The sequence below is a fragment of the Eumetopias jubatus genome, unplaced genomic scaffold, assembly GCF_037043125.1.
Source record: "Eumetopias jubatus isolate StellerSeaLion01/CBP00866 unplaced genomic scaffold, mEumJub1_p1.0 scaffold_4, whole genome shotgun sequence".
NCBI lineage: Eukaryota > Metazoa > Chordata > Mammalia > Carnivora > Otariidae > Eumetopias > Eumetopias jubatus.
In genome coordinates, this window is record NW_028274810.1 from 53,472,860 (window position 1) to 53,500,082 (window position 27,223).

Consider the following 27,223-nt stretch of genomic DNA (forward strand, 5'->3'; position numbering starts at 1 on the left):
ACTCTTGAAATATTCTTCAAAATAGGCTGGTGGCATCATACTAAGAAAATAACAATCTTCAAAAGATGCGTTCTGTGGATGACAAAGATGTCTCACACACACACACACACACACACACACACACACACACACACACACACACACAGAGGAATATTATGCAGCCATTAAAAAGGAAGAGATTTTGCCATTTGTGAAACATGGATGGACAACATAGGTGCTAAGTGTAATAAGTCAGACTGAGAAAGACAAATACCATGTGATTTCACTCATATGTGGAACCTAAAAAAAAAAAAAAACAAACGATTAAACAAACAGAAAGCAGAATCAGACTTATAAATACAGAGAACAAAATGATTGTTGCTAGGCGCCCCCTTAACCATTTTTATATATGGATCTTGTTGGGGCGCCTGAGTGGCTCAGTCAGCTAAGTGTCAGACTCTTGATTTCGGCTCAGATCACAATATCAGGGTTGTGAGATCAAGCCCCATGTAGAGCTGCACAGCAGAGTCTGCTTCGGATTCTCTCTCCCTCTCCCTCTGCCCCTCCCTTCCCTCACTCTCCCTCTCAAAGAAATAAAATCTTTTAAAACAATAGATAAATATGGATATTGTTGAGAATTTGGTAAGAGCAAGGCACCAACTGCCAGGAGGAGACACATACACCCAAAATTAGGGCTATAATTTCAGGGGGTTAACAAACGCTCTGAAATGTATCCAAAGCTCCCAGATTAAGAGTTCCTGATGTAGATAAATAAATGGGAGTCCACATTCCTCAGGCAATCCTCTGTAAGTATAGCTCCTATAAATTGAGCCACTGATAAACATCAAGCTATGAGGAGTTTGAGATTATATTGCCTAATGTTCCCCCTGAAATACAGTCCTTCTATGTTGACAGTTAAGAGGAATAATGTGTTTTATTTGAAATCTTCATAAAATATACAAAGATTCATTCATAGACTGATCTAAATGATCCACCTATAACACCTAGATGTGCAGTCAGTAATTCAATTTTCATAATTCACCAGAGTAAGCATACTAAACACATCACTGATTCTTGAGTTATTATTATAAACTTCAAACAAAAGGAAAAATTAAAATCTATATTCTCCTGAATTATCATATTATGGGTTTTCAGAAGAAAATCAGACTTTAACTTCTATCACAGAAAATTCTTTGTGTATCTTTATGTATTAAATTCTACTTAAATATAAAGCAGAATAGTCTTAATTAGTGTTTGAGTGGAAGAAAGGAAATTATTTACAACTTGCTCCAATGATCTCACAAAGACTAGGCTTGTAGAAAAGTTTATGAGTAAGAAAAGCAATTCTGACAATTCTGTTGCCTTGATGAGTAAACTCAATGAGTGCCATCTGCCACTAATTCTTGCTTTTACTTTCAGCTAGAGAGGTGCCCATTTTTCACTTAAACAATACCATTTAAGTATTTTATTTAAATATAAATGAAAAACCCTATTTCTTCAAGTGTCAAAATAAATTTAGCCTGGTCTATCTCTACTAACCTTGTCATTCTTCACATGACAGAAATTTGTCATGCTATTCCTTCCCATCAAGTAGTGTTAAAGACTTAAATTATTTTAAAATTAAAAAAAAAAACCTTCCATCATCTTGGTATAAGCATTTGTCACTTTGAAAACTTAATTTCAAGTGTTTTAATTCCTGATATGACTAATTATGTGATCTTGTTGCACATTAATTCCCTGAAAATACAGAGGGATAAGCTAGAATTCAGAGACTTAGGTACCATAAAGTCAACAAAGTTGAGTAGGAATAGGCATCTGACCTACAAAGTAATTTAAAAACCTGTACATAAATTAACTCATTTAATTATTAGCTAAATATTAGGTACAATATAAGTTACCACACAAGGGACTAGAAATATAAAAATTAATAGGAAATCATCATTTATTTTAACAAGTAACATTGTTTTATGATTTTTTATATATCAAAGTTCTATAATACCAATATGAGTAAAGTATCATGGGACTTCACATTCAAGATGACAAACTGAAGAAATAAACTGATCTCTTACTCCTGAGATGTCTTTAGTATTATGGTGAAGTAAATCATTATCAACCAGTAGAATAGAGAATGAGAGGGGACCAGCAGCAAAAGAGAGATTTAAACAAATTTCTGGAAGATGAAGAAAGGTTAATGAAGTAGAATGAAGGAAGTGACCACGTAGGATATTTGGGGAAGGGGCTGTCATCAACGAAGGAACAAATTTATTTAGCAAAACCCTGGAGATGTTCTGAATGGTAAAGGGCAGGGTGATGTGGGGCCAAAAGAGACGGTTTTGGTCTGCATATGAAATATCTGACTTTCTTCATCACCTCATGAACAATTCACAGCAGCCAAATCTAACTCCCTGTAACTGTCAGAGGAGTGATTTACAAATAAGAGAAACAACTCTGGCTAGTTTAATAGAAAGAAAAAAAATTAGTAAAATTATTGGGTACCTCACAGAACCTCAGTGAGAGTCAGAGAACTGACTAATAAAACACATAGCTAAGAATCTCACCCAAAATCCCATGTAAATTGCTCTAGAAAAGACAACCCTGCTACCACGCCAAGACATTGCGTGTTATGACTGAAGCCTCAATGCCTACTACCTCTGAGTTCCTCTGAGCTCATCTGTTCTTCCATATCCCACACTTCCGATCTAAGATTTGGCATGAATGCCTCTCACTGATTCAGCCTAGTTCACAGTCTACATCTAGGCAGCCAGGAAACTTGGGAAAATAGGGATTTATAAGGTAGGGAAATCCCCACACAGAGACAAAATATCCAAAGATGTCAAATAGCCAAGGAAAATAAAAAATTGTTCCATATACTCCTATATATTAAAGGAGTTAAAAAGCACAAGTTATTTGAGGAAAACTTGGGCTTTCAGTATAGACTTGACACGAACATGGTAAAGAACTTACATGTTCTGATATTTAGGGGGACAGACCTTCTGCATAAAAGGCAGCTCCCCGCTCAAGTGCCTAGAATAAAGCCTATCAGTTGACAAACACTGCCCATACACACAGAATTCACATTCTTTCTGTTTTTCCCCTTAACAGCCATGCTGAATGGAGACATGAACTAAGACATGAAGGCTTCGGCATAAGGAAAAAATTTTGTAAAAAAAAGGAAAGAAAACCTACCACAGAGGATATAGATAAATCAGAGTAGAAAAAATAGCTTTAACAAATGTTCATGAGTATCTTCAAGGACATTTTCAGAAGACATTGCATTCATAAATTCAAAGATTGCTCTGATAAAGGCATCATCCTCAGAAGAAAGAGCTTTGGAAAATCACATGCATAGTTGCAAAAGCATTTTTCAGTAGAAATGTTAGAAAACACATGTGCATAATTAATTCCTCCCCAAAAGGAAAAAAGAGGGAAAAAATGCTTAAAAAAAAAAAAGGTCAAATGATCCATATCCAACCAGTAGTATTTCCAGAAAAAGAGTATAAAGAGAAAATGATCAATGAAATAATATGAAAAACGTTTCCAGAGCTGATAAGAGACACAAGTTTCCAAACTGAAGAAAAAAAAAAGTGTACCAAGTACAAGGATAAGAATGGAAAAAATATCCATTGCTAAACATATCACTAAGAAATTACGAAAGAGCAAAGAAGAGAAGACAGGAAAGGTTTCCAGAGAAGAAAAACATCTCTAAAAGAATGAGAAGCAGAATGGAAGCAAATGTTTTATACCAAAACAATGAACACAGTGAAACAATGAATACTATAAAACAAATGTTTTATACCAAAACACTGGAAGATAATCCAGTGATGCCTGATAGAAAATTATCTACAGTAGAAAATTCTATTAGCCAGTCAAGCATGTATCAGAGCAAAGCAAATATATTTTCAGTAACACGATGACTAAATTTATATCCTATGAGTCTCTTTCTCAGAAGGAATTTTATAAGGTATTCCAGCAAAAGAGGAGTAAACCAAGAAAGAAAGATTCAGGGATTCAGGATTTAGGAAAGCATGACTACAACCCAGTTGATGGCTCCAAAGACTTGAGAATGACCAGTCCAGATAGCAGATGACCCCTGAAAGGAAATGGCCAGAAGGAAGGCAGGAATGGAGGTAACTCAATGTGTAATATGATTCTGAAGCTGCAAAAATTTGACAAAAACAAAAACAGAACCCACAGAATAGCACAAGGGAAAAAAGGAAGTCATATTTCAAAACTGAGGCCACTAGGCCAAATAAGAATATGAGTTCATGGTCGTCAAAAAGAAGAATGAAATGGATTCCAAAAAAATAAAGAGAATGAATAAACTAAAAATTAAAAGTATAATGAAGAAGGCCCACCTACCTTCTCGAACAAGAAAGAATAATTAGAAAACGTTTTACAGAAAGTCCTGATCTAAATATGAATCAAAATAAAATATGGCATACTTTTTTTTAAGTAAACTCTATACTCAATGTGGGGCTTGAAGTCACGACCCCAAGATCGAAGGTCACATGCTCTATGGACTGAGCCAGCCAGGTGCCCCATATATGGCATAATTTTGACCAAGTGCTGGAATTAAAGAATCCATTTGAAAGAAGAAAGAATCCCCTTAACCTTGATTCTGGGAAGATTCTCCTTTGGGTGGCTAAGGAGTCATACTGAATGAAATGTAATCCCGGGACACTTCTTGATTCTGCAGTGAATGATATTTATGGTCATAATAACATTAACGCTATTTATAGATTTTTCAACTTTTTCATTCAAGTATTTAGACAAAAATGAAAGATTCAATTAATTACAATACGAAACATGAAATATTAATAATATTCTCACCATACAGCTCTCAAAACTTGGATGGTATGATTATATAAGGGGAGAGAGTGGAAAGGCCAAGAGTGAAATATAGCAACCTGATGCCGTAGGAAGGCAAGAGGAACTGTCTGTAGTGAATGGAAGAGAAATAGTGCAAGGAATTATAAATGTAACCAGTTAAAAAGCTCAGAAAGTTAATATAATTATATGCAGGAACAGAGAAAGAAAGAAGGCAAAACTAGTAAGCTAAATTCTCTTCTCCTACAGTATCTGTTTATGGTTGATAGAAGAAAAGAAAAGAAAAGAAGTCAGTATAAGCATATTATCCAGCCCTTCAGAGGAAGCCACAGGCCTAAGACCCAAAACCAGAAATGGTTCAAGTCAGTTGTTCCCAAGGTCAGCACTGGCACGGTGAGGGTAGTGGGGCAGGGGACGGGAACTGTTTGATTGCAGTAGGTTTCTGTAACCATGTGCGTGGATTATTTTCATGTAAAAGTATGACTGAGTCCTTTTAACCAAATAGAGGACTATGAGATTTCAGAGAAAAGAGCTATGAACAAAGTCCTAGGGGCCAACAAAAGGTTCACAGAAGTGAAATTTTAGTTGAACTCCAAGGAATACAAAGAAGAGAGTAGTGTTGTATTTCTTCTATTTTAAGGGTCACAATATGTTAACACCTCTGACATCAAGATCTTTGTTAAAATCGATGTCATCTCACAATTACTGATAGCCTAGTAGCAGCTGTGATCAAGTTGTCATTGATTGCATACAGACAAAGTGGGGCGCTTTCCTCATGACAGACTGGACAATTTTAACCCATCAATATTTCGGGCAACACCATTTGAGGAAGGAATAGGATCCTGAGTGTTGTCTGAAAACCTTATGTTGACATTTTATGGGAAGACCATATAAAGAGCGAGCATAACATTTACAAAATGGACCACACTGGTAGAAAATCTAAGAAACAACAGTGTAGCATTCTTTTATGAAGTGCTATATCACAAGTATTCAAGAATATGCTAGTGTTTGGAAAAATATTGACATCAACAGCACTGAGTTGAAAAGCAATTAAAAAAAAACCGATTCTGAATATGAAGAAGAATTCCTTAACCAATTTCTTTGATTTACACTTTCCTTATGAGAGCAATAAGATTTAAACAAAAATCTTTATTTAACTAATTCTAAAAGAGCTCTTCCAGTAGATATAAGATAAAATTTCTAAAGGATGAGAAAGCATTGTAAAATAGTTAAATAGGCAGAGCCTTTTCTTTCTTGGAGGTACAAAAATGATAGTGTATCTTAAAAAATCCATGATGTCTAGATTTACAGAACTACAACTACCTAGAAAGAGGATAATCAGGAGAAATCAGAGAGATAACTTCTAGTTTGGGGAAATCATAACAGATACCATAGAAGAGTAACGAGTTAATTGCCCCCTTTAAGAATGGGAAGGCATAGGAAGCATAGATTCCCACAGAACCTATGGTCAGTAAAAACAAAGATCGGCCAAAGAATATCAATAAAAGACAATAAGAACTCCTGTGTGTGAATTGATTTGCAAATTGGGAATCAAAAGACCAAGAAGCCATTTGCCCAGATGACTGCTTTTTATAGAAAGAACATTTTTTACATCCTGTTCATTCTGTGCAAAAACCTTCTCTCCCTCAAATCAAACCTGTGACTAGCAGTGTTGCCGCAAGACACCCAGGTCACTAGAGAAATACCCAGCTACCTCCTGGGTAGGTCTAATATGATAAGTATGTCATAATTCTAAAAGATAACATTTAATAACATGACAGCAACTGCAATTATTGGGTGCTTATTATGTATGTGTTAGTATGTTTTCTCTCTCTGTTGATATAGTGTGTGTTTATCTATGTCTGTTTATAATTTATTTTCTCTTTTAGCTCCTAAACACTGACCAGTTTGGTTCAGAAATTTTGTTGGTACATACAGAAATCTAATTGTTCGATTATCTCATGTTCATAGTTTCTCAATTTTCATAGGTTTAGACACCCAAATAACAGCTGCTGGATAAAGTAAAATGGGAAAATCTGATTTTCAGAAAAACTAAGTTGTCCTATGCCTTCACAAAACAAATATTTGGTAGCAGCTGTTCTTAAACATGAGTTCACACTTTTAAAGTCCATTATAATACCATTATAGAAGCTCCTGAGAATCTCTGTTTGTTTCAAATCTTTAGCTATTCTCCAGTACAAACAGATAAAACACGTATATGTTCCCATAAACCTTACAGAAACTATTGGCCCAGGAGTAAATCCTCTCTCTCTGCCCTCAACTTCTTCTCTTTCTCATTCACTATTTTACCCATATGTATACACATTTGTAAGTCTAAATTGTTTCCGGATTTTTTCCCACTAATTGGCAAAGACTTTTGAAATTAATATCACAGTGCCTCTTTAGAGATTTTCTAGTTAGGTCATTTTCTTTTGCTAGTACATAGTACTCCCATGTGATTCAAATACACAACTCTCTTCCTCGAGATCATCCACCTGTTCCCCAGGCAGCGGCTCCCCACAGCTCTGTGCTCTCCTCAGCAAGTCTCCATGCTGTACCTGGAGCTCTCGCCCAGCTGAGCAGATCACTGAAAGACCGCACTGGCCAGCCAAATACTCTCCAGCACTAACTGAGTGTAGACTGTATTCACTTTTGGGGAGACTTTATTTGGTAACATAAAATTGTGTAAGTGGGAAGAACCTAGCCTACTAATTTTATAGACTACGTGACTTGCAGACTTTTATTCAGTGAGAATCAATATCCACAAAAGTTTCTCATGGTCTACCTTAAACATATGTGTTCACAATCCTGAAAAAGATTTTAAACTCCCAAGTACGTGGCACTTAAATTTGACAGTAATTTTCACGACATATCCAGCATTGCCGTGTCTAATATTTCTTATAAATACTTACTGAAATTTACTTGAAAACATTATACTGCCATTAACCACATCTTTTTAAGCTCGGCCTGTTGGCAATGTAGAGTTAAGGGTCACATTGCTGGGGGGAATGTAAAACGATGAAAGCTGCTTTGGGATGCAGTTTAGCAGATCTTTAAATGCTAAACACAGTGTTGCCATGTGACTCAGCAATTCTGCTCGTAGGTATATACCCAAAAAAGATAAAAACATACATTCACATAAAAACTTATACACAAATGTTAGTAGCAGCATTATTCATAATAGCCAAGAAGTGGAAACTTATCCAAATGTCCATCAACTGATGAATGAATAAACAAAAAGTAGTATACCCATATAATGAAATATTATTTGGCTATACAAAAAGAATGAAGTACAGATCCATCCTAAAGCATAGATGAACCCTGAAAACCTGCTAAATGGAAGAATTTGGTCACTAAAGGCCCCATGGTTTTATTTATGTGAAATATCCAGAACAGGCAAATCCATAAACACAGAAAGTAGATCAGTGGTTTTGAGGCACAGGAGGAGGAGGATTGGGGAATGAATGCTAATGGGTACAGAGTTTCTTTGAGGAGTGATAAAAATGTTCTCAAATTAGATAGTGGTGATGGCAGCATAAATTTGCATAAATCTGTTAATGTACTAAAAACCAGTGAGTTGTATACCATAAAAAGTTGAATGTTGGAGTGCCTGGGTGGCTCAGTCAGTTAAGCAGCTGCCTCTGGCTCGGGTCATGATCCCAGGGTCCTGGGATTGAGCCCCACATCAGGCTTCCTGCTCCACGGGGAGCCTGCTTCTCCCTCTCCCCCTGCCTGCCCCTCTGCCTACTTGTGCTCTCTCTCTATCTCTCTGTCAAATAAATAAATCAAATCTTAAAAAAAAAAAAGGTGAATGTTATGTGAATTACAATCCAATAAAGCTATTATTTTGAAAATACATTTAAATGTCAAGTATATTTCTATATGGTATCAACAAACAGACAATGAATTTTTCTAAAGATATTATTTAAAATAGGTTTTAAAACATGGGTGACTCATTCGGCTCAGATCATGATCCCAGGGTCCTGGGATCGAGCCCCGAATTGGGCTCCCTGCTCGGCGGGAAGCCTGCTTCTCCCTCTTCCTCTCCCCCTGCTTGTGTTCCTGCTCTCGCTGTCTCTCTCTCTGTCAAATAAATTAAAAAAAAAAATTAAAGAATAAAAAAAAAACCATTCAATTCCTGTGATAAATCTAACAAGAAGCTATCCAAGAACTCCTAAGGAAAATATTGAAACAACATTTACATTTCTTATATCAGAGAAGAACTAATATACTGGGAGATAGTCATGGATTCTAGGACCAAATATTTAAAAGATATCAATTTCCTTTTAATTGTTTATAGGGTCGGGGCGCCTGGGTGGCTCCGTCGGTTAAGTGTCTGCCTTCAGCTCACGTCATGATCCCAGGGTCCTGGGATTGAGCCCCGCATTGGGCTCCCTGTTCAGCGGGAAGCCTGCTTCTCCCTCTCCCACTCCCCCTGCTGGTGTTCCCTCTCTCAGTCTCTCTCTCTGTCAGATAAATAAATAAAATCTTTAAAAAACATAAAATAATTGTTTATAGACTCAAAACAACCTGAACACAACCTCCATTAAATTCCTAACAAATTTTATAGAACTTGACACGCTGATTCAAAAACATGTATATGGAAAGGCAAAGGGCCAAGGAATGCTATTGCACTCCTGAAAAAATTGCACAAAGTGAGAGGACTTGCTACCACACTTACCAGATAGCAAAATTTAATTTAAATCTTCAGTAATTACAACAATGTGATATGGGCAAAAATACAGAGACCAAAAGCACAAATACAGGGCCCACAAACATACCTATGAATATATTAACTCTTGATATTTGAAATAATAAATATTTGTTGTTTTAAGCCATTAAATTTTGGGGTAATTTGTTATACAGTAATAGGTAACTAATAAATTGCTGCTCACCAGTATTCCCAGATTTATTTTCCTTTTAGCACCAAAGAAGATTAACCTTCCCCACCTCCTTGAAGTTAAGCATACCACATGACTTCTTTTGCTCCTAAAATGTGAGTGGCAACAATTCATGTCACTTCCAGATAAAGGTATTAAAAGTTAGCTCATGATTATCCATGCTTTTCTTGCCAGACCATACCAACTGGGAAAGGCCTGTGTTGCAGATTGTACAACTACAGAATGATGGACATACCCTGAATTTAGACCTCTGAGTTACTAAGGACAGTTGCCCTGGAAAGTTGCTTTAATCCATAGGAAACTTTGCATGAATGAGAAATAAAACTTTATTATATATTAAGTCAATGAGATTTGGAGGTCATTTGTTACTACAGCGTAACTTACAGATACCAAGCTCAATCTCACTAGTAATTAAAGAAACAAAGAATAATGAGATAACAATACATACCCACCAGATGGACAAAAATTAAGTGTTTTGATAATATTAAGTTTTGGCAAAACCGTAGAGCAATGAAGGCAGGAATGTATTTTGCACCCACAGTGAAAAAATGTGGCATTATCTAACAAGGTTATTATCTGCAAGCCCTGTGATCTAGTAATTTGACTAATAGTTTTACACTCTTAAGAAACTCCTGCATCTGTGCACCATGACACTTGTAGAAGAATCATAGTTGGTTTATTTATGGTAGAGAAAGAAAAAAAAGAAGGAAAGGAAAGGGAGGGAAGAAGGGAAGAGAAGGGAAGGGTAGAAGGAAGGAATGAAGGAAGGAAGAGAGAGAGAAAGGGAGGGAGGGGGACAAAAGTAGGCAGGAAGGAAAGAAGAAGAGAAGGAGGAAGGTAGGGAGGAATGGAAACAACCTGATTATTCATCATCAGAATCAGTAAACAATAAGATATTATATATGAATACAGTGAAATACATCCAGCAATGAAAATAAACAACAACCACCGTTAGCAACAACCTTCAATCAACAAAAAAAATTATTGAGCATCTCTTACGTGCTAAGCCCTATTTCAGGTACTTGGGATACACCAGTGAGCAAAATAGAAAAAAAAAAAATCCATTCTCATAGAGTTTATATTCTAATAGAAATAGAGGGAAAAGCATAATAAATGAGAAGTCATATATAGTATTTTAAAAGGTGATAAGTACTATGGGGAAAAGCAAAGGAAAGGGGAAAAAGTGTTTTGCAAGGACAGAGGATGTGTAATTTAAATGTGATAATCAGAGTAGGCTTTATTGAAAAGGAAGTATTTGAACATTTCAAGTGTATTCCAGGGAGACGTAACTGAAACACAAAAGTGGTCTCGATATATAGCCAAGGAATAGCAAGACCAGTGAGAAGACCAGTAGGCAATGAGCTCAGACAAGTAAAGGAGAGAGGAGAAAGATCCGGTAGGGTCTTGCAGGAGATCCTAAAACCTTAGGCCATATGAACTAGAAAGCCATTGGAGCTTTTGAAGCAGAAAGGTGACATGATTTGACAAATAGCAGTAAAAGCAGAGCTCTGATTGCAGTTTTGAGAATAGATTATAGAGGGCAAAGGATAAAGAAAGGGAGACCAGTTAGGAGGTCCTTGCAATAATTCATGTGGGATATGATGGCAGCTCAGACCACGATGGCAGCCATGGAAGTGATGAGAAGTAATTAGATTCTGGATTGATTCTGAAGAGAGAGCAAAGAGGATTTCCTGACACATTACATCTCAGGTATGAGGGCATGGGAGAAACTAAGATGTCTCCAAGGTTTGGGGTCAGAGCAAGTGAAAGGGTGGCTGGAAGTGAAGAAGACTGCAGATAGAGTAGACTTGGACAAGACGAAGATTCTGTTTGGAGTAGGTAAAACTGGCGATGTCTACTGGATATCCAAATGGAAATGTTGAGTAGGCAGCTGATATAGAGGTGTCCCTGAGGTCAGGGAGGGAAGTCAAGGCTTGAGCTATATATATCATTTTCAAGGCATCAGTATACAACTGTAAAGATCAAAAAGAAAAAATAAGAAGATTGCAGGAAATCATCAGAGTGTAGAGAGAAAAGAGAGCCCCAAGGACTAAACCTTAAGGCATTTGAAGGGTAAAACCTCTCAGAGAAGCTCCTGATAGGCAAAGGAGACAGGAGTGGCCAGTGAAGAAGGAGGGAAACCAAGCGTGCGTGGTGTCCTGGAAGTCAATAAGGAAAGATTACACTGAGCAGACAGTGATACCCGTGACAATGCTACCAATAGGTAAAGGAAGATCAACACTGACAACTATCAGACTTAGGAAAGGTAATGACATTGGTGACCAGGACAGGGGTAGTTTTGGCAGAGTACTGAAAACAAAAGATTCAAAGGAATGGATTTAAGAGATAATGTGGGGGCGCCTGGGTGGCTCAGTTGGGTAAGTGTCTGCCTTCAGCTCAGGTCCTGATCCCAAGGTCCTGGGATGGAGCCCCACGTCGGGCTCCCTGCTCAGCTGGGAGCCTGCTTCTCCATCTGCCCCTCCCCCTCACCCTGTTCACACTCTCGCTTTCTCTCAAATAAATAAATAAAATCTTAAAAGCAAGAGGTTTCTAGATATTGGCATGTTCTCTTATTGGTGTGGTGAAAAATAGGGTATTCACCTTATACTTGTCTATTATAATCATTTGCTATTATTATTTCTCAGCCAGTGCATTTGTTTTATGTACCTCTTCTCTCTTTTTATGTCATACATATGCTCAAAGGGTTAAAAAATTAAAGATTAATAAGATCATGTGCATAAAAAGACAAAAGATAATACCACTATTGCACCACAAAAAGTTTTAATAAAAAGTATGTGAGAAGGAATATTCCAAATTATAAGCAAACCAAATTTGAATTGATGCTCCAAAAGGTTACATGTACTAGGTCTGGCCAGTAGGTAAACGTTTGTGACTTTCTGTTTTAATTAAAAGCGGAATTTGTAAATCACATAAAATCTTAAGAATTAGAGGAGACTATAAGCCCTTTTCTTCATTTTTAACTCCACAGGATATGTTTTTTAGTATGTGTGCTTGGTTCTCAGTATGAAAAATGCAGTACAGTATCTGCCAAGACATTTTTTTTTCCTGGATATTTTAAGTTTTATTTCTACGGCCCCCACAGATATTGCACTTCACAAACAAAAACCATTTGATTATATAATAGTGATCTAAGTGTGAAGACATGACTGTTTTTTCTTGGTAAATTCATTACAAAAGAGGAGCAGAGCTTCAGCCAACCATGGTGATGCTCCCAAACCATGAATGAATCAGGGATAGACCTCGAGCAGTCAGATTCATCTACTGTTTTCCAATAAGCACCTAGAAGTCAGGGTATTTGAGTTCTCCTACTCTCTGTGCTTTCACCAACCAATTTACTTAACTCCTTGAGCATGTTTCAAAGGAGATGATTACCTACTTCACCAGAGAATATGAGGCAAGACAAATGCCTGAATGAGTAAGGACACTTCCAGCCCAAAGCGGAAAAGGCCATGGAAATGAGGGAATGTGTTCACAAAAGAGTACTGTACTTGAAATCCACTCTACTCTCCCAAACTACACACACAGCACATGCTGGGTGGGAACACATTATTTTATTTTATATCAAAGCCACCAAGAAGAGCCAGAAACACTTCTAAAACCTATCCTCACTAGTGATGACTATGTCTCAAATAATTTTAAATTTTAAGTAACAACAAAAGCCATTCTAACATCCTCTGTCTGCCAACAAGCCAACAGTTGTTTGTTGTTCGTTTTTAATCAAAACTAAGTAAAAGGTTCACTGACCCTTTGGGGCGCACACTTCTTGTACAACTTTTTGTGTGGGCCAATTCCTGATTTCTGGTTTATCTGTTAAGTTAACCTCTGCTATTTTCTGGGCTTCATTCCAAGACAACTAAAATGCATTACTAAAATTGGCATCTCTGCTTTTGAGCTTAATTTCAGAGAGGCTTTGAAATGGTCTGAAGCCATTTTTTTAATATTCTGCCACAACTATGCTAAAAAGTAACACAGGTTGGTCAAGATCAGTAATTGATAGGAAAGGTACAATTTCTGTTTTCCTCCAAAACCGTTTTTATTTCCTCCAAATATACAATACTGAAAGAGAGTAAGTGCTGTGCTAAAGCCACGTGTTTTTGCAGCAGTGTTGCCAAATATTGGCTGAAAGTTGAACATAATTCCTTAAGGCAGAGTAAGAGATGATTTAAATATTCACATATAAACTATACATTTCTGAACTCTCTTATAAGAGTTTTTCTCTTTAATTTCTGGTTGGAAAACCCTAAAGACACAAGTCATAAAGGCATACAAACAAAATGCCAAGATCAAAATAGATTTTTAAAGTTTCATGAAATCATGCAATGTTCACAACATGTTAAAGAGTTACAGAATTATACATTTTTAAGATGGGAAACATCTTAAATATTATTAAAAGGCCCCCAGAATCCAACCCTCTAAGTCGACAAATGAGGAAAATGAGGCCCAGAGAGGTTAACCTAACCACAATGGTCTCGGATAATAAATGGCCAATCATGCCAAAATCCAGAAATTCTGACTCCAAATCCAGAGCTCTGAGAGAGCATTTCTTTCAATATACTTTAATACTTATGGAAATACATGTTAACAGAGGACACTCCAGGCAGGCCCTCAATAGAAGGAATTCTTACAGACTTAACCGAACCCCCTCATCTGTTCGCAAACACAAGTCCTAGAAATAGCACTGGCAACAACTAGTCTCTTAGGCGGTTTCACCATACCTGGGGTTTCCACTGATTGCTCAGTTAGGTCTATTTTTCTCACCTCTACGAACCCCTTTAGATAAGGGCTTTGGTTGGGTTTGGGTTCGTTATTTTGTTTTTCACATTTCTTTGGGGAGACAAGGGAGAGGGTTAAAAAGGAGAAGCTGGGATTTAAACCACCCCTGCAGCACAAGTTTGTTCTCTCGTCAGCCAAACAAACAAATGCTTCCCCGAGGCGCAGGGCTTACTGGTTTACGTCGCAGTCCCTTCAGTTTCCAAAGTAGGAAGGAGACCTGAAAAAGAAGTTGGCTGGGGGGCACGTCGTTTCGGGGGCACTCGGCAGGTGCGCGCCCGGGGGCGGCCGGCTGCCGTCAGACGTGCGCCCCGACCCTCCTCGGCCCGGGAGCCTCCCGATCCCCGGCCCGGGGAACCAAGAGTCCCCGCCGCCCCTCCCGCCACCCCCGAGCGCTGGCCCCTCCGGTGGCGCCGCCGAGTCGTCCCCGGACTCCCCGTCTCCCCCCGTGGCCCGCGGGCTCCGCGCCGACCGCGCGCGCCCCAGCGCCCCGCTCCTCCAGCTGCCGAGAGCGGGAAAGGTGGCAGTAGGGGGTGGAGGAGAGAGAAGCGGCTCCCACCTCGTTGCCCGGGTCCAACCCACGCGGAAGGCAGAGATGGCGGCCGCGGCGCCGGGACTCGGACACCTGCGTCGCTCGCGCTCGGCGGGCCGTGGGCTCTGCGGTGGGGCGGCTCCGAACTCCTCGCCCAAGGTGCCGGGCAACTCCCCAGAGAGCCGAGGGCAGCGGAGTGTGGGGAGGAGGGGCCGGGGAGGGGGGGAGCGCGTGGGGTGGGGAGAAGGGAGGGAAGAGCCCGTGGCCGCCCGCGCGCTCCCCGCGCCCTCGGCGACTGCTCCCGGGCGGCAGCAGAGGACCCCAGCGCCCAGGACGGCCGCGCAGGTGACCGGGGCGGCCGCGGGGAACGCCGCTGCGCGTGGCTGCGGCCCTGGCGGGAGAAGCGAAGAGCTGGCGAAGGAGGACGGACCCCTGGCTTGCGGGGAGGCCGAGAGCCCAAGCGATCCCAGCAGGAAGGCGGCGCCGCTGCTTCATGCAGCTGTCAGCTACAGCGCGCCCACCCCGCCAGTGGTTCTCAGACTCTGAGCTAGGCACTGGGGTTCCCTCTGTTCCTCCCACTCCCAGACTTCCGGGCCTCTGCTCCATCACGCGTGCAAAATGCTACTTTAAAGATCACAATAATTGAGAGGAGTGGAAAAGGAAAGCAAATTGGCAAAGACTAGAGGTAGTGAGGTAGTGAGTTTCCTGTCACCAAGGATGTTTCAGCCAAGCATGTTGGTCGGGTTTGTCAGGAAGCCTGAAGAGGGCATCTGTGCGGGGTCGGACTAAATGACCACTTACTGCTCTTTCGGTCCTGAAATTCAGCGGCGTTTGACAAAGCAAACAAACAAACAAAAAACCAAAATCTGTCCTTGAACAGATTCCAACCCCTAATAGACATTTTCTTACTCTCCACTCAAAATGTTCCCTCACTAATCTGTTTATTAATAAACTATTATTGAGGACCTACTGTGCATCAGGCAGCATGCTAGGTACAATTCTTATGTTCCTTGAACTCGGAGTTAGCACAAGCATGTATTCGTAGAATAACCAATTATGATGGGTGATATGGAGGAATCCAACAGGAAAAAGAAAGAATAAAGGGGAGTGGACATACTCTAGATTGGGGGGATGGTTACTTTTCAAAGGTCTCTAGAAGTGAACTTACCTAACGCCCTCGTAGGAAGATGCATCAGAGGCAAAGAGAGAAAGTAGCCCAGAGATGGGTAGGGCCGGAAGCAATGTGTCTTGGCTCCCTGGCCCAACCACTTTGTCCACTTGTGGAGCTTTGCAAATGGAACTTTTCACCCATAGGAATATCCTCTCAGAACCAATGGTACTTTTACAAAGAGCATTTAGATCTCCAGACTACTTGTTGAGGCCACTCATTCAGAAATTTCATATTTGTGCATTGAATGGACTTTCGGGGGCATCTGTGGCTAGAAGCACTAACCTTTGGGTTTCATCAAAGCTCAAAAAAACAGACAAATGTCTCCTTTGGATAGAGACAAGAATTGGAGTAAAGATACTGACTTTCCCAAATTATTATAAAACAGCACGACAGAATCCTTAATTAGACAATCTGTATGAACTAACTTATTTGTTTCCTAGGACTACCTTAACAAATGACCAGACTTAATGCTTAAAACAAAAGAAATTTATTCTGTCCCTGTTCTGAAGGCTAGAAGTCCAAAATCAAGTGTCATCAGGCCGGCACTCCTTCCCGAAGGTCTATGAGGGAACCCTCCCTTGCCTGGTCCAGCTTCTGGCGGCTCCAGGAATTCGTTGGCTTGTGGGCTGCATCACTCCAGTCTCTGCCTGCATCTTCCTGTGGCCTTCTCCTCCATGTGGTCTTCCTCTCTTCTGTCTCCTACAAGGACACTTGTCATCAGATTTAGGGACCATCCAAATAATCTAGGATGATCTCAGCTCGAGATCCTTACTTAGTTACATCTGCAAAGACCCTTTTTCCAAATAAGCTCACATTCACGGGCTCTGGGATTTAGAGTGTGGACATATTTTTAGGGGGAAGCCACCATCTGACCCACTAAAGCTAGTAAACCAATAGGAACCAAAATCATTATCTACTGTGGTATAAGGGTATCGTTTCAGCACCATTATGCAAAACTATATTGATACTAAGTATAAGTTATCATTTCATTGTGAGCTACTAAAAATAGGTATCATTAAACCTGAGCATTATGAGGAATAACTGCCATAAGGAAAAGAAGTGCAGGGCCCCGAGCCTGAAGTTCATGTTTGTGTCACAAGTGATACTTGAAGGCCAACCATGGATCCTCAGCAGCTGCCACTGTTAAATTAATACAGAAACACAGCCTACATCCATGGGTATGTAGGGGATACATCCCATACATAATGGGATCCAACACATAGGAGTCAGGGGCTCCTATGGAGCTTTCATTCTAGGTTAGGGAACAGCTTTGAATCTCACTCTCTCTGCACAATGCCTGCTGCATGTCTGAAGCCTGATAAAGAGCTGTTAAATGAATAGATGGGTATAAGTAAATCACTACCAATCAGCTAGGCAATTATTACCACATTGAAAAACATCTCTATAAGAAGATAGGATTTACCAGAGCAAAACAGATGAACACGCTGACTCATTCAGTATTTTCTTGAGTGAAGGAAAAATCTGATGACAAAGGAAAATTTTGATTTGACAAAGAAAATAATGAGATATCTAACTTTTTCTCCTTTTTTTAATCAATAATATGCCTATTTACACAGATACAGATCTTGCTGAGAACAATCAATCATGATTGAAGTTCTAGTTACTTGAAGTGAATAAAATATTTTGTCCAAGTATTTGATTGATACCTTCAAAAACATAAACATTATTCAACTGGTAATTACATGATACTGATGCATCAATTCTTGAAACTCTTGCAACGATTTCAATGACTCCACTTTCTCCTGGTTCATCTCTTCCCTCTTTGACTTTCCTCCTTACTTTTCCACTCTTAACGATTTTAGACAATCAACCAATATATTAATAACTACCAAACTGATTCTCATTCTTGGGTTTACTTGAGTCATAGGCCTATCCCCGAACCAGTCATGGTGGCCAATGAGTTGGAATGTGACGACTGTCCAGGGATGAGTCACCCATGTGCTCCTGGAAAACAAGGGTTGGGAGGGGAGTTGATCTAACCGGAAGCAAATGACGTAAGTGGGGGAGCGGTATCCCAAAATAAATTAGGGTGCTCTTATAAAGAGAAAGTGGGCAAAAAAGCATAGATATCCACTGCAATAGACACTCGAAAAGGTTTGTGGTTAACTGCCCGTAGTTTTAATTAAAACATCACTTCACCCTTTCTATGGTGGTCTAAATGTTTTCCATAAAGTTTTTTTAAATGAATTGATAATTGTAACTATTGATTACATATCTAATTACCACACAAATCTTTAAAATTTGCTTTTATAAAAGACTGTGAAAAATGTTTTTATATGCCTCTAAAGCCATCTAAAGCAAGCACACGGACTCTGGGACCTGATTGCCTTAGTTGTTTTTTTAACGCACATTAATTATGAGAACAGGTTCTCTACCCGCTTTCTGCCTCAGTTTCCTTTTTTGCAAAATGGAGTAGATGATAACTGCCCCTCTGAAATGCCATGCAATGTAATGAGATAATAACTATGCCTTCATAATAGGGCTTGTTACCTAGAACTCTATTATGTTTATTATTCATCTCAGTTAGCTTTCACAGCATCCCTAGAAAGTATTTTGGGGAGTTATACTCTGATCATTTACTTTTCTCTTAATAAATAATCAGTATCGATTATGTATCAGGTACAATTACCAAGATAAACAGCATGGGTCCTTTATACCCTGGAGGAGTCATGTGAGGATTCCCATAGTACAACCAGGTTGGTGTAGGGCACTCCATGCAGGGGAACAGAGGATGGAAGGGAAGGCACAGAGGAGAGAAGGCATAGTAGCTTTGGGGACTGCCAATAGCGGGGCCCTGCGTATGTTCAGGTAAGTGTACCTGGAAAAGTACATAGCAGTCTAATAGGAAGAACTCTGAAGGTCATGTGGATTTTGAAGTTCATTAGGACTTCACCTCTATACATGAAGATATGTTGAAAACTTTTAGACTCAAGAATTGTTTTCAGGGGCGCCTGGGTGGCTCAGTATTTAAGCATCTGCCTTCGGCTCAGGTCGTGATCCCAGGGTCCTGGGATCGAGCCCCTCATCGGGCTCCCTGCTCCACGGGAAGCCTGCTTCTCCCTCTCCCACTCCCCCTGCTTGTGTTCCCTCTCTCGCTGTGTCTCTCTCTGTCAAATAAATAAAATCTTAAAAAAAAAAAGAAAGTAGGCAAACTATAATGTGCAACTGAGTCAAATGAGGGTTATTTAAAACATAAATTCTGATTCCAGAGTGCTGGGGTAAGCCCTGGAGTCTGCATGTCTAATAAGCTCCCAGGAGATGTCAATACTGCTGGTCCCCAGGAAGGCAACAGACTATCTAAATACTGCCGATGCTGTTTCCAAAAAAAAAAAAAGACATTTATGTCTAGTGTACATCAAACTTTTAAGTTCCCATGGAGAAATAATGTGCAGCTCATAAAGATGTCACAACTAACTGAAGAACTCTTGTGTACAACAAGCCAGTATGACAGAAATATTTTATCTTGATTCTTCAGCCATCTCTGAGAACAAGCCCCTTTAAAGCCTAAATATCTAAATGAAAATTACTAGGTTATGTGTGAGGAGGTTATGAGTTGTGGCGAGTGGAGGAAGTATAATATAGGATACCATGATGGTCTTTCTGATGTTGTCCACTTGACTCAGCTATCATCCCCAGTTACATGAGCAAACACTAATCTAAGCGTTGTTATGAAGATATTCTGTAGATGTGACTGAAGTCCATGATCAATTGACTTTGAGTAAGAGAGATTATCCTAAATAACCAGGGAGGGCCTGGTTCAGTCCATTGAAAGGCTGTAAAAGCAGAGCTGAGTCTTCCCTGAAGAAGGAGAAATTCCACCTGTGGACAGAAGCCTCAGCTCATGGCAAGTGCTCCAGTGTACCTCTCCTGACAGTCTGCTTTATGGATTTTAGACAAGCCTAGCCAGTCCCTAAATCACAAGAAATATCTCCTACTGCTTCTGCTTCTCTGGTTGGACCCAAAAAAGGTTTTGGCAACTAAAGCCAGGGTGCTGCTGTAACAAAGACCCAAAAAATGTGGTAATGGTGTTGGACTTGGGCAACGGGCAGAAACTGGAAGAATTTGAGACACATAATGGAAAAAGCCTATGCTGTCCTAAATAGACTATTAGAAATATGGTGGTTAACAACTCTGCTAGTGAGGATGCAGAAGGAAATGAGGAAGCATGTTTTCAGGAATTTGAAGAAGGGAGATCCTCGTTATGTAGTGGCGGAAAGGTTAAGAGAATTGTGTCCTGCCGTTCTGTAGAAAGCATAACTTGGATACAATTAAATTTGACATATAGCTGAAGGAGATTTCCAAGCATAGTGTTGAAGATATATTCTGGCTACTTCCTACTGCCTACAGTAAAATGTAAGAAGAAAAAATGAATTGAAGAAAGAATTCTCAAACAAAGAGGAACCAGGACTTGATGATTGGGAAATTCTTGGCTTATCCAGTTTCTGAAGGGTACAGAAATGGACAGCTTTACTGCCAGGAAAGCATGCTGTAGAGAAAACGTCAGGAATATGGCTGGTCACCCTTCTGCTAATACCTCAGAAAGATTTAAAAAATTGGAGTATTCAGTCACACAAAGGCTCTTTGAAGAGATTAAGTATGTGACTCATAAATTCCCTCAGACCTCCCAAGTAGAAATGGGATTATTTAGGGAAGATCTATGCATAAACCTCTTTTCTTCTGAAGTGAATTCCTTTTAACATACACAGGACACCTATAGGGTTCTCAAAAATTTTATATCAGTGGAAATATTGCCATGTTGGATTTAAAGGGTTGGAGTATGGAACAAAGAAAGCTGTTGGACCCCCAAATTCTACACACAGAAAATAGGCTGATAAAACGACACAGCCTGTACTATAAAAAAGACAAAAATCCTGGGGCCCATCATAGACCTGTTGAATAAAAGCCTCTGGAGGTGGAAACAGAACTCTACGTTTTAACAGGCATGCCAAGTGAAATGGGAGATCATTAGCTTTTGGAGAAAGGCAAGAATGATAGTTTGCTTCAAACACTGGGAAGATGATCATGAAGAAGATGGAGTAGATTTTTCTACGTAGCCCCTGTAAACCAAACTAACATCAGTGAATGGAAAGCACAGGTAGCCAGATTTAAGCCAAATCAAAGGAATTCCTTTCTAGCTGCCAAAGTCTTTAGAAGTGGAATGGGCTACCAGGTGAGACAATGAGCCCTTCATCAGTAGATATTTTTAAATAGACTAAAGGACTGGTCATCAGGAATATTGCAGGATGACACTGGGTGGGAAAGAGGTTAGATCAGAATGATGGTAATTAGGGCTGCGCCATATCAAACAATCTATGGTTTGGAGCTGCAACTTCAGAGTATTTCCAGGAAGAAGGTTTGGGCTATAAATGACAAGTTATGTCGTAAAAACGTTACCTACTATCCACAGAGAGTTAATTGACCATTCACAGAGCATGAACGATCTTTTCCCTCCAAAAGTGAGGATTGCCTTTACTTACTTTGCCTGCATCTGTTTTCTATTGCAATAAATAAATAAGTACATAGAATGTGTGTGTCTGTAGGTCTTATTTTCAAGACAGTTGGGGTGAAACAGTAAATCTGAAAGAGGGAAAATTAATTGATGCGGATTGTTATTTAAACATGCATACACAGGTTTGATTTTAATTAGCTCAGTTAATCAGCCAAAGAACTCCTCAGTAATTTGACAGCTTGCAACGTATAGGCTCTGCTGTGACTTTCAGATTGATTGCATATGAATCCTTTCAGTATGGGGTCCCCGTCCTCTGCAGGAACCTTTGTGTCTATGGGTACAGGGGTATTTAGCAAAGTTGTCTTGATGTTGACCAGCTTTATATTCCACACCCCACTAATAATGTCAAAGAGGTAGTAAATATGCTGAGAGGTGAAAGGACATTATTATGATCATCTAAGAACTATGGGAGATTACCCAAACTTTAAAATTTCATGAGTAACTTGAGATGATTTGGTTATCATTGTCCTAAAAAGCACCACTTCGCTTGGCTTTTATTTTGTGATTTCCGTGTTGCTACAATTGCCCTGATTTTCATGCCTTCCAAAGGGAAAAGAATAATGAAGTCACAAAAATGGAATCTCAGAATATGTGACGAGGCTTTGTGAAATGGATACAAAGGCATTTGGATCTAACAATAAGAAAGCTGTATTTGCAAACTTAAAAGGTGCTATAGTAAAAAATAATTCATCAATATAATCATCAATATTTGATTGTAATAAATTGCAATAGTTACATAAACAATATAGCTTCTTAATTAAATAATGGTTTCTGAGACCGAAGTAAACTTTGGAAGAAAGACCTTTTACATAAGGGTGTTTAAATTTGGGAGTCACTCGACATGCCATTTGCAGATAATTAGTAGGCCAACTTATTTGGGTTTATGGTAGCCAGCACCTCTGCCTAAACCAGAAATACATTAAACAATGGAAAGTTTAGAGCAGATAATGTAAAAGCTGATTTAATGAAAGCTTAAACTGAATTTTCTACATTAAACACAAACAGTATCCCTAAAATACATTTTTTAAAAGGTTTTAGCAGTTCAAAGTTAAATGAAATAGTAAAAATCAATGAAAGTAAAACACTTTAAAAATGTAGAAAGGAGGGGCGCCTGAGTGATTTAGTCAGTTAAGCATCTGACTCTTGTTTTTTGGCTCAGGTCATGATCTCAGGGTGGTGAGATGGAGCCCTGTGTCCACTCCACGCTCAAGGAGGAGTCTGCTTGAGATTCTCTCCCTCTGCCCCTTCCCCCCACCTCTCTCATGCACTCTCACTCTTGCTCTCCCTCTCTTAAAAAAAAAAAAAGTAGGAAGGAAACTGAAGAACAAATAAAGAAAACCTGAGGTTCCAAATATTTAACAAAAGGGATAATTAGTATCAACTAATGAAGTTTGGCTATCATAAACGCTAGCAATTTTATCCTTAAGTGTATGATATTCAAAATTCCTCTTACTTAAATGCTATCTCCAGGCCCAGAATTTAATCCAAATTTTCCAGAAGACACAGATTCTATGATGCTCATTATATAATATTCTCATAAAGTTGCTCCATAAATGCTTTTTGAGTGAATAAAGCATCTTATGAAAGACAAAGGGAACAAATACATACAGAACAAATGAACATTATGTTGTCAAGTTATAAATAAAAAAAATACAACTAATAAGGAAGTTTAGACATTAAAATACTTCAGGAAATTCTTATGTGCTTCTCAAAAGTTCTGAAAAGGTATTCTTGGGGTGCAGAGAGAAAAACAAAAACATATCTACAATTTACATTTTTTTAAAAAGGATGCTTCGAAAACAATTACATGAACACCTACCCACACACAAATGGCCATATATCATTCCTTGTAGGAATTCCAGGTCTTACATAATATTCTTAAGGTATAGACTTCAACATTTTAGGTGCTGCTCAGAAATATCTGTGGTTCTCCATTGCCTACGGATTAAAGTTTAAACTCACTCTGGCATTCAAATTCATGCTCAGTGTACTGTCTGAAATGTAACTGACCAATATTTTCTCCCACCATGAAAGACAACTCCTAGTTACCTAAACACACTTTTGCTTTTTTTTTCTTCACTTCTTGCCTTTGTACATGCTGTTCCATCCTGAATGTCCTTCCTCCATTCTACACCTCTCCCTCAACCATCACCCATCACCATCCTCTATCTGCTCGTCCAAATCTTAGCCAATATGCCAAGATCCAACTAAACTGACTCTTCTTTGTAAGCTCCCCAGTTGGAGTTATGCTGTCTATGGACTATGATCATTTAGAAATTTATGTTGTGTCCATTTTATCATGACATGGTGAGTTGTGCATATATCTACATAAATGCCCTGAGGGCAAATGTTGTGTTATTAATGTTTGGTTTTCTATCCCCTAAAAGTATATCACCGTATCTTGGATTGCTCAGTTAATAGGCATTGGACTAAAATAGAAAAGGCAAATCGTACAGTTTTCCATCTGTATTATTAAGCAAAGAACAAAAGCAAAAACTGTTTCATTTTATGAATAATTACAATGATTATTTACCTACGGTACTGCTTGAAATTTGCATACAAGAAAGAGACTTTTATTCCAAATTTCTGTAGATTTTTTTTCCATAGGAATTATATATGTAATATAATTTCAATGAATCTTTAAGTACACAGGCACAGGAAAAAATGAGGAGAAATATAATGAAATGTTAACAGTAGGGAATCTTTGGATTGAGGAATAGAAGAGTTTGCTAGTCATTAATTTTTACCTTTCCAAATTATCTAGAATAATCATATGTTACTTTACAGTCAGGAAAAAAAAAAGGCTATTTGAAAATATCTGTGTAAGATCATGTGTTCTTTGGAAATGATTCCTGGGAGCTAGAGCCAGTAAAATACACCTTATGGCCTGGGGCAGCCCAGTTACTGTTGGCTGTTACTCACTCACCAGCCACCCCAATTTATAACTCATTTAGGCTCCCAATCTGTCAGAACACTTTCCCTTGCCCTTAGGATGCTACTGGTGTGCACGGGGATGAAATGTATTATCCTGCCTGCCTCAAAAGCTACATAACAGCAATGAAATTCACCGTAGCTAAATCAGCTGTGATGAAGAAACCGTGTAGAGTTGAAAGGCAAGTTAATTGGATTGTCTGCTTACAATTTAGTACCAAGGATAAATATGATTTAACTCCAAGGTTAAAATTAGTACCAGGACTTGGACTAAAATAGGAGTTTTCTTCAAGGAATTTCTTTTCTACATTTTGTCAGTACTTCTTGCTCTATTCTTATATTTATTATCCATCCATTTACCTCTCTATCAGAAATGGGTACCGGGGTATAAAAGAGATTACAAAATTCTCCAGGTTTTCCACTTAAGCCAAAGTAATTATTATTTCCTTGCATTTGAAAGAATATAAGAAGTAAAGTTAAGAAAATAAATGTAGAGAAATTACTCCGAGCCTCTTGCCTGAAAAGGCTGCTATGAAGAAACAGTGGGCTAGAATCATTTCAGAATTATGCAGCCAAATGAAGTTTTCATAGAAATGCATTTCATATATAAGTCTCTATGGAACTTAAAGGAGAGTGGCCAGTATCTCTGGTAATCCTGAGGATTGGTACACACCTTACCATAAACTAATTTTCACATAGCACAAAGCACTTTGTCCTCTGCAGGCACCTAATGAGATTTGAGAGCAAAAAGCACCAGGCCTATTCATGGCCTATTAGCCAAATCTACTTGAGCTGCTTCAGAGTTTACACATTTACAATGAAAAGGCTAAGTGTTTTTGTTGTCATTGGTGTTTTGTTTTGTTTTGTTTTGTTTTCGGAGCCCAGTTTCCAGTTCTGAACTGATGGGTCATAAAAGACACAGTCAGTATCTTGTTAATTATTTTTCTTACATTCATCCTATGAATATGACATTAGGAAACCTTTATTAGTGCGGTCCTACTAGACAGCTACCCAAGACAAACAGACCGTGGAGGACACTTACAATATTACCAGCCAGCTCCCCCTTTCCTCTTCTTCTGGTTGGAGTATTTCCTCTGATGGGAGGAGGACTCCAAGCACATGGATGTGTTCCAGCTTCCTGGCTTCGGGGGCCACCTAGCACGTGGCCCAAGCTGGACTGGTCATAGTATCTCACAGTTCTGGCTCTGTAATTGATCAGTGGGGTGGGAACATGACCAGGAGAGTAAAGAAGGAGCTCTGAGGCTTTTCCAACAGAAGCTGAGATGGGAGGACCAAAGGGTGGGCATCAAAGGGGTCAAGAGCTTTTTCCCCTCAAGGGTGAATATGTGTGATCATGAACTACAACCACCAGCAGCCAGGTTCTCTGACACAGGGAAGAACAGGAGCCTGCAGGAGAAGCCAGAATTTTAATTCCAGGCCACGCAAGCAGGTGTTCAGAAAGTGTGGCCATCTTTTTGTACGCAACTCAATTTCTTCCATGATATCCTGTTTTACCAAAAGATAGAAACTAAACCTCAATGAATTCAGGTTCCTCTTTCTTTTCCCTAACTTTTCTTCTAACTTCTAAGCAGTGGACAGTGGGAGAGAAAGGTAGGCCGATCCTTGGTTCTGATCCTTAGTCATCTGTTGAATTTCACATCTGACTCCTCATCTCGTCTGTTTTTCAGATGTTGATCTACGTGGATCCATGCCAGAGGTCACTTCAGGATCGATGACTCGCCCTGCTTGCCGCTGGTGCCTCTCTGAAGTGAACCGAGTATTCTCCAAACACTACCCTGGGCTGTGGCCACGCTGATGAGGCTTTCCAACCCACAACCACGTCTATGCTATTCTCGGGAATTATGCTGCTCTCCTACACCTCAGTGAGTCAAGCTGGAACTCTTCAAAGCTACTTCAGATTTGATTACTTTGATCACACGGACATTCCCACATGCTGCCCCATGCTCTCCCAAGTTGCTGAGCCCCAAGGGTCTTCTCTCCATCCCTACCTCTGTCTAGGATAGGGGCAACTGCTCTTTCTACTCTGTGATCCTCTACGCTCTTAGATTTCCCCCAAACTCATTGGGAGGGTCTGTTGCTGCTTCCCCATCGGGTTCAGTCCTCAGATATAAACTTCATAAGGCACTTCTAAACATTTTTTCAACTATAGGTTGGCTGTAATTGATATTATGAAACACATTTGGTTTAAAAACACCAGTTAACATAGACGCCCACAGTGTGTTGCTCAGTGATGGAATCATCTACAGGGGATGGGGCCTCTTTCTCAATGGTGCACCAACTTAGCTCTCTGTTTCCCTCTTCGCTTTCTTCTTTTCCCCTAATTTAGGATACTTCTGTTAGTCTTCAGAGCCTGAATTGAGCTGGAATTTGAAACTCAAAACACAGTCTGTTATCACATCTCCTATGGCAATGGACACAAAAATGCCCACGAATGGAAGAGCTGTTATAGTATAAATAAATGAAAAGTACCTTTCATTTATTTATACTATAAATAAATATTTACTATATTTAGTAATATATACTACTATACTACCCCCCTA

The 27,223-nt window shown here is 39.3% G+C and overlaps 1 protein-coding gene across 1 annotated transcript in view; it reads right to left on the reverse strand.

Annotated features, from left to right (window-relative positions):
• Positions 1 to 16,716: 16,716 nt before the first annotated feature.
• LEPROT (leptin receptor overlapping transcript) overlaps positions 16,717 to 27,223 on the reverse strand; it is an 86,518-nt gene continuing 76,011 nt past the window's right edge. Inside the window, exon 5 of the mRNA XM_028102484.2 lies at positions 16,717 to 16,900. Within this exon, the coding sequence (XP_027958285.1) occupies positions 16,736 to 16,900 (165 nt within the window). The 3' untranslated portion in view covers positions 16,717 to 16,735. The remainder of the gene's footprint in view (positions 16,901 to 27,223) is intronic.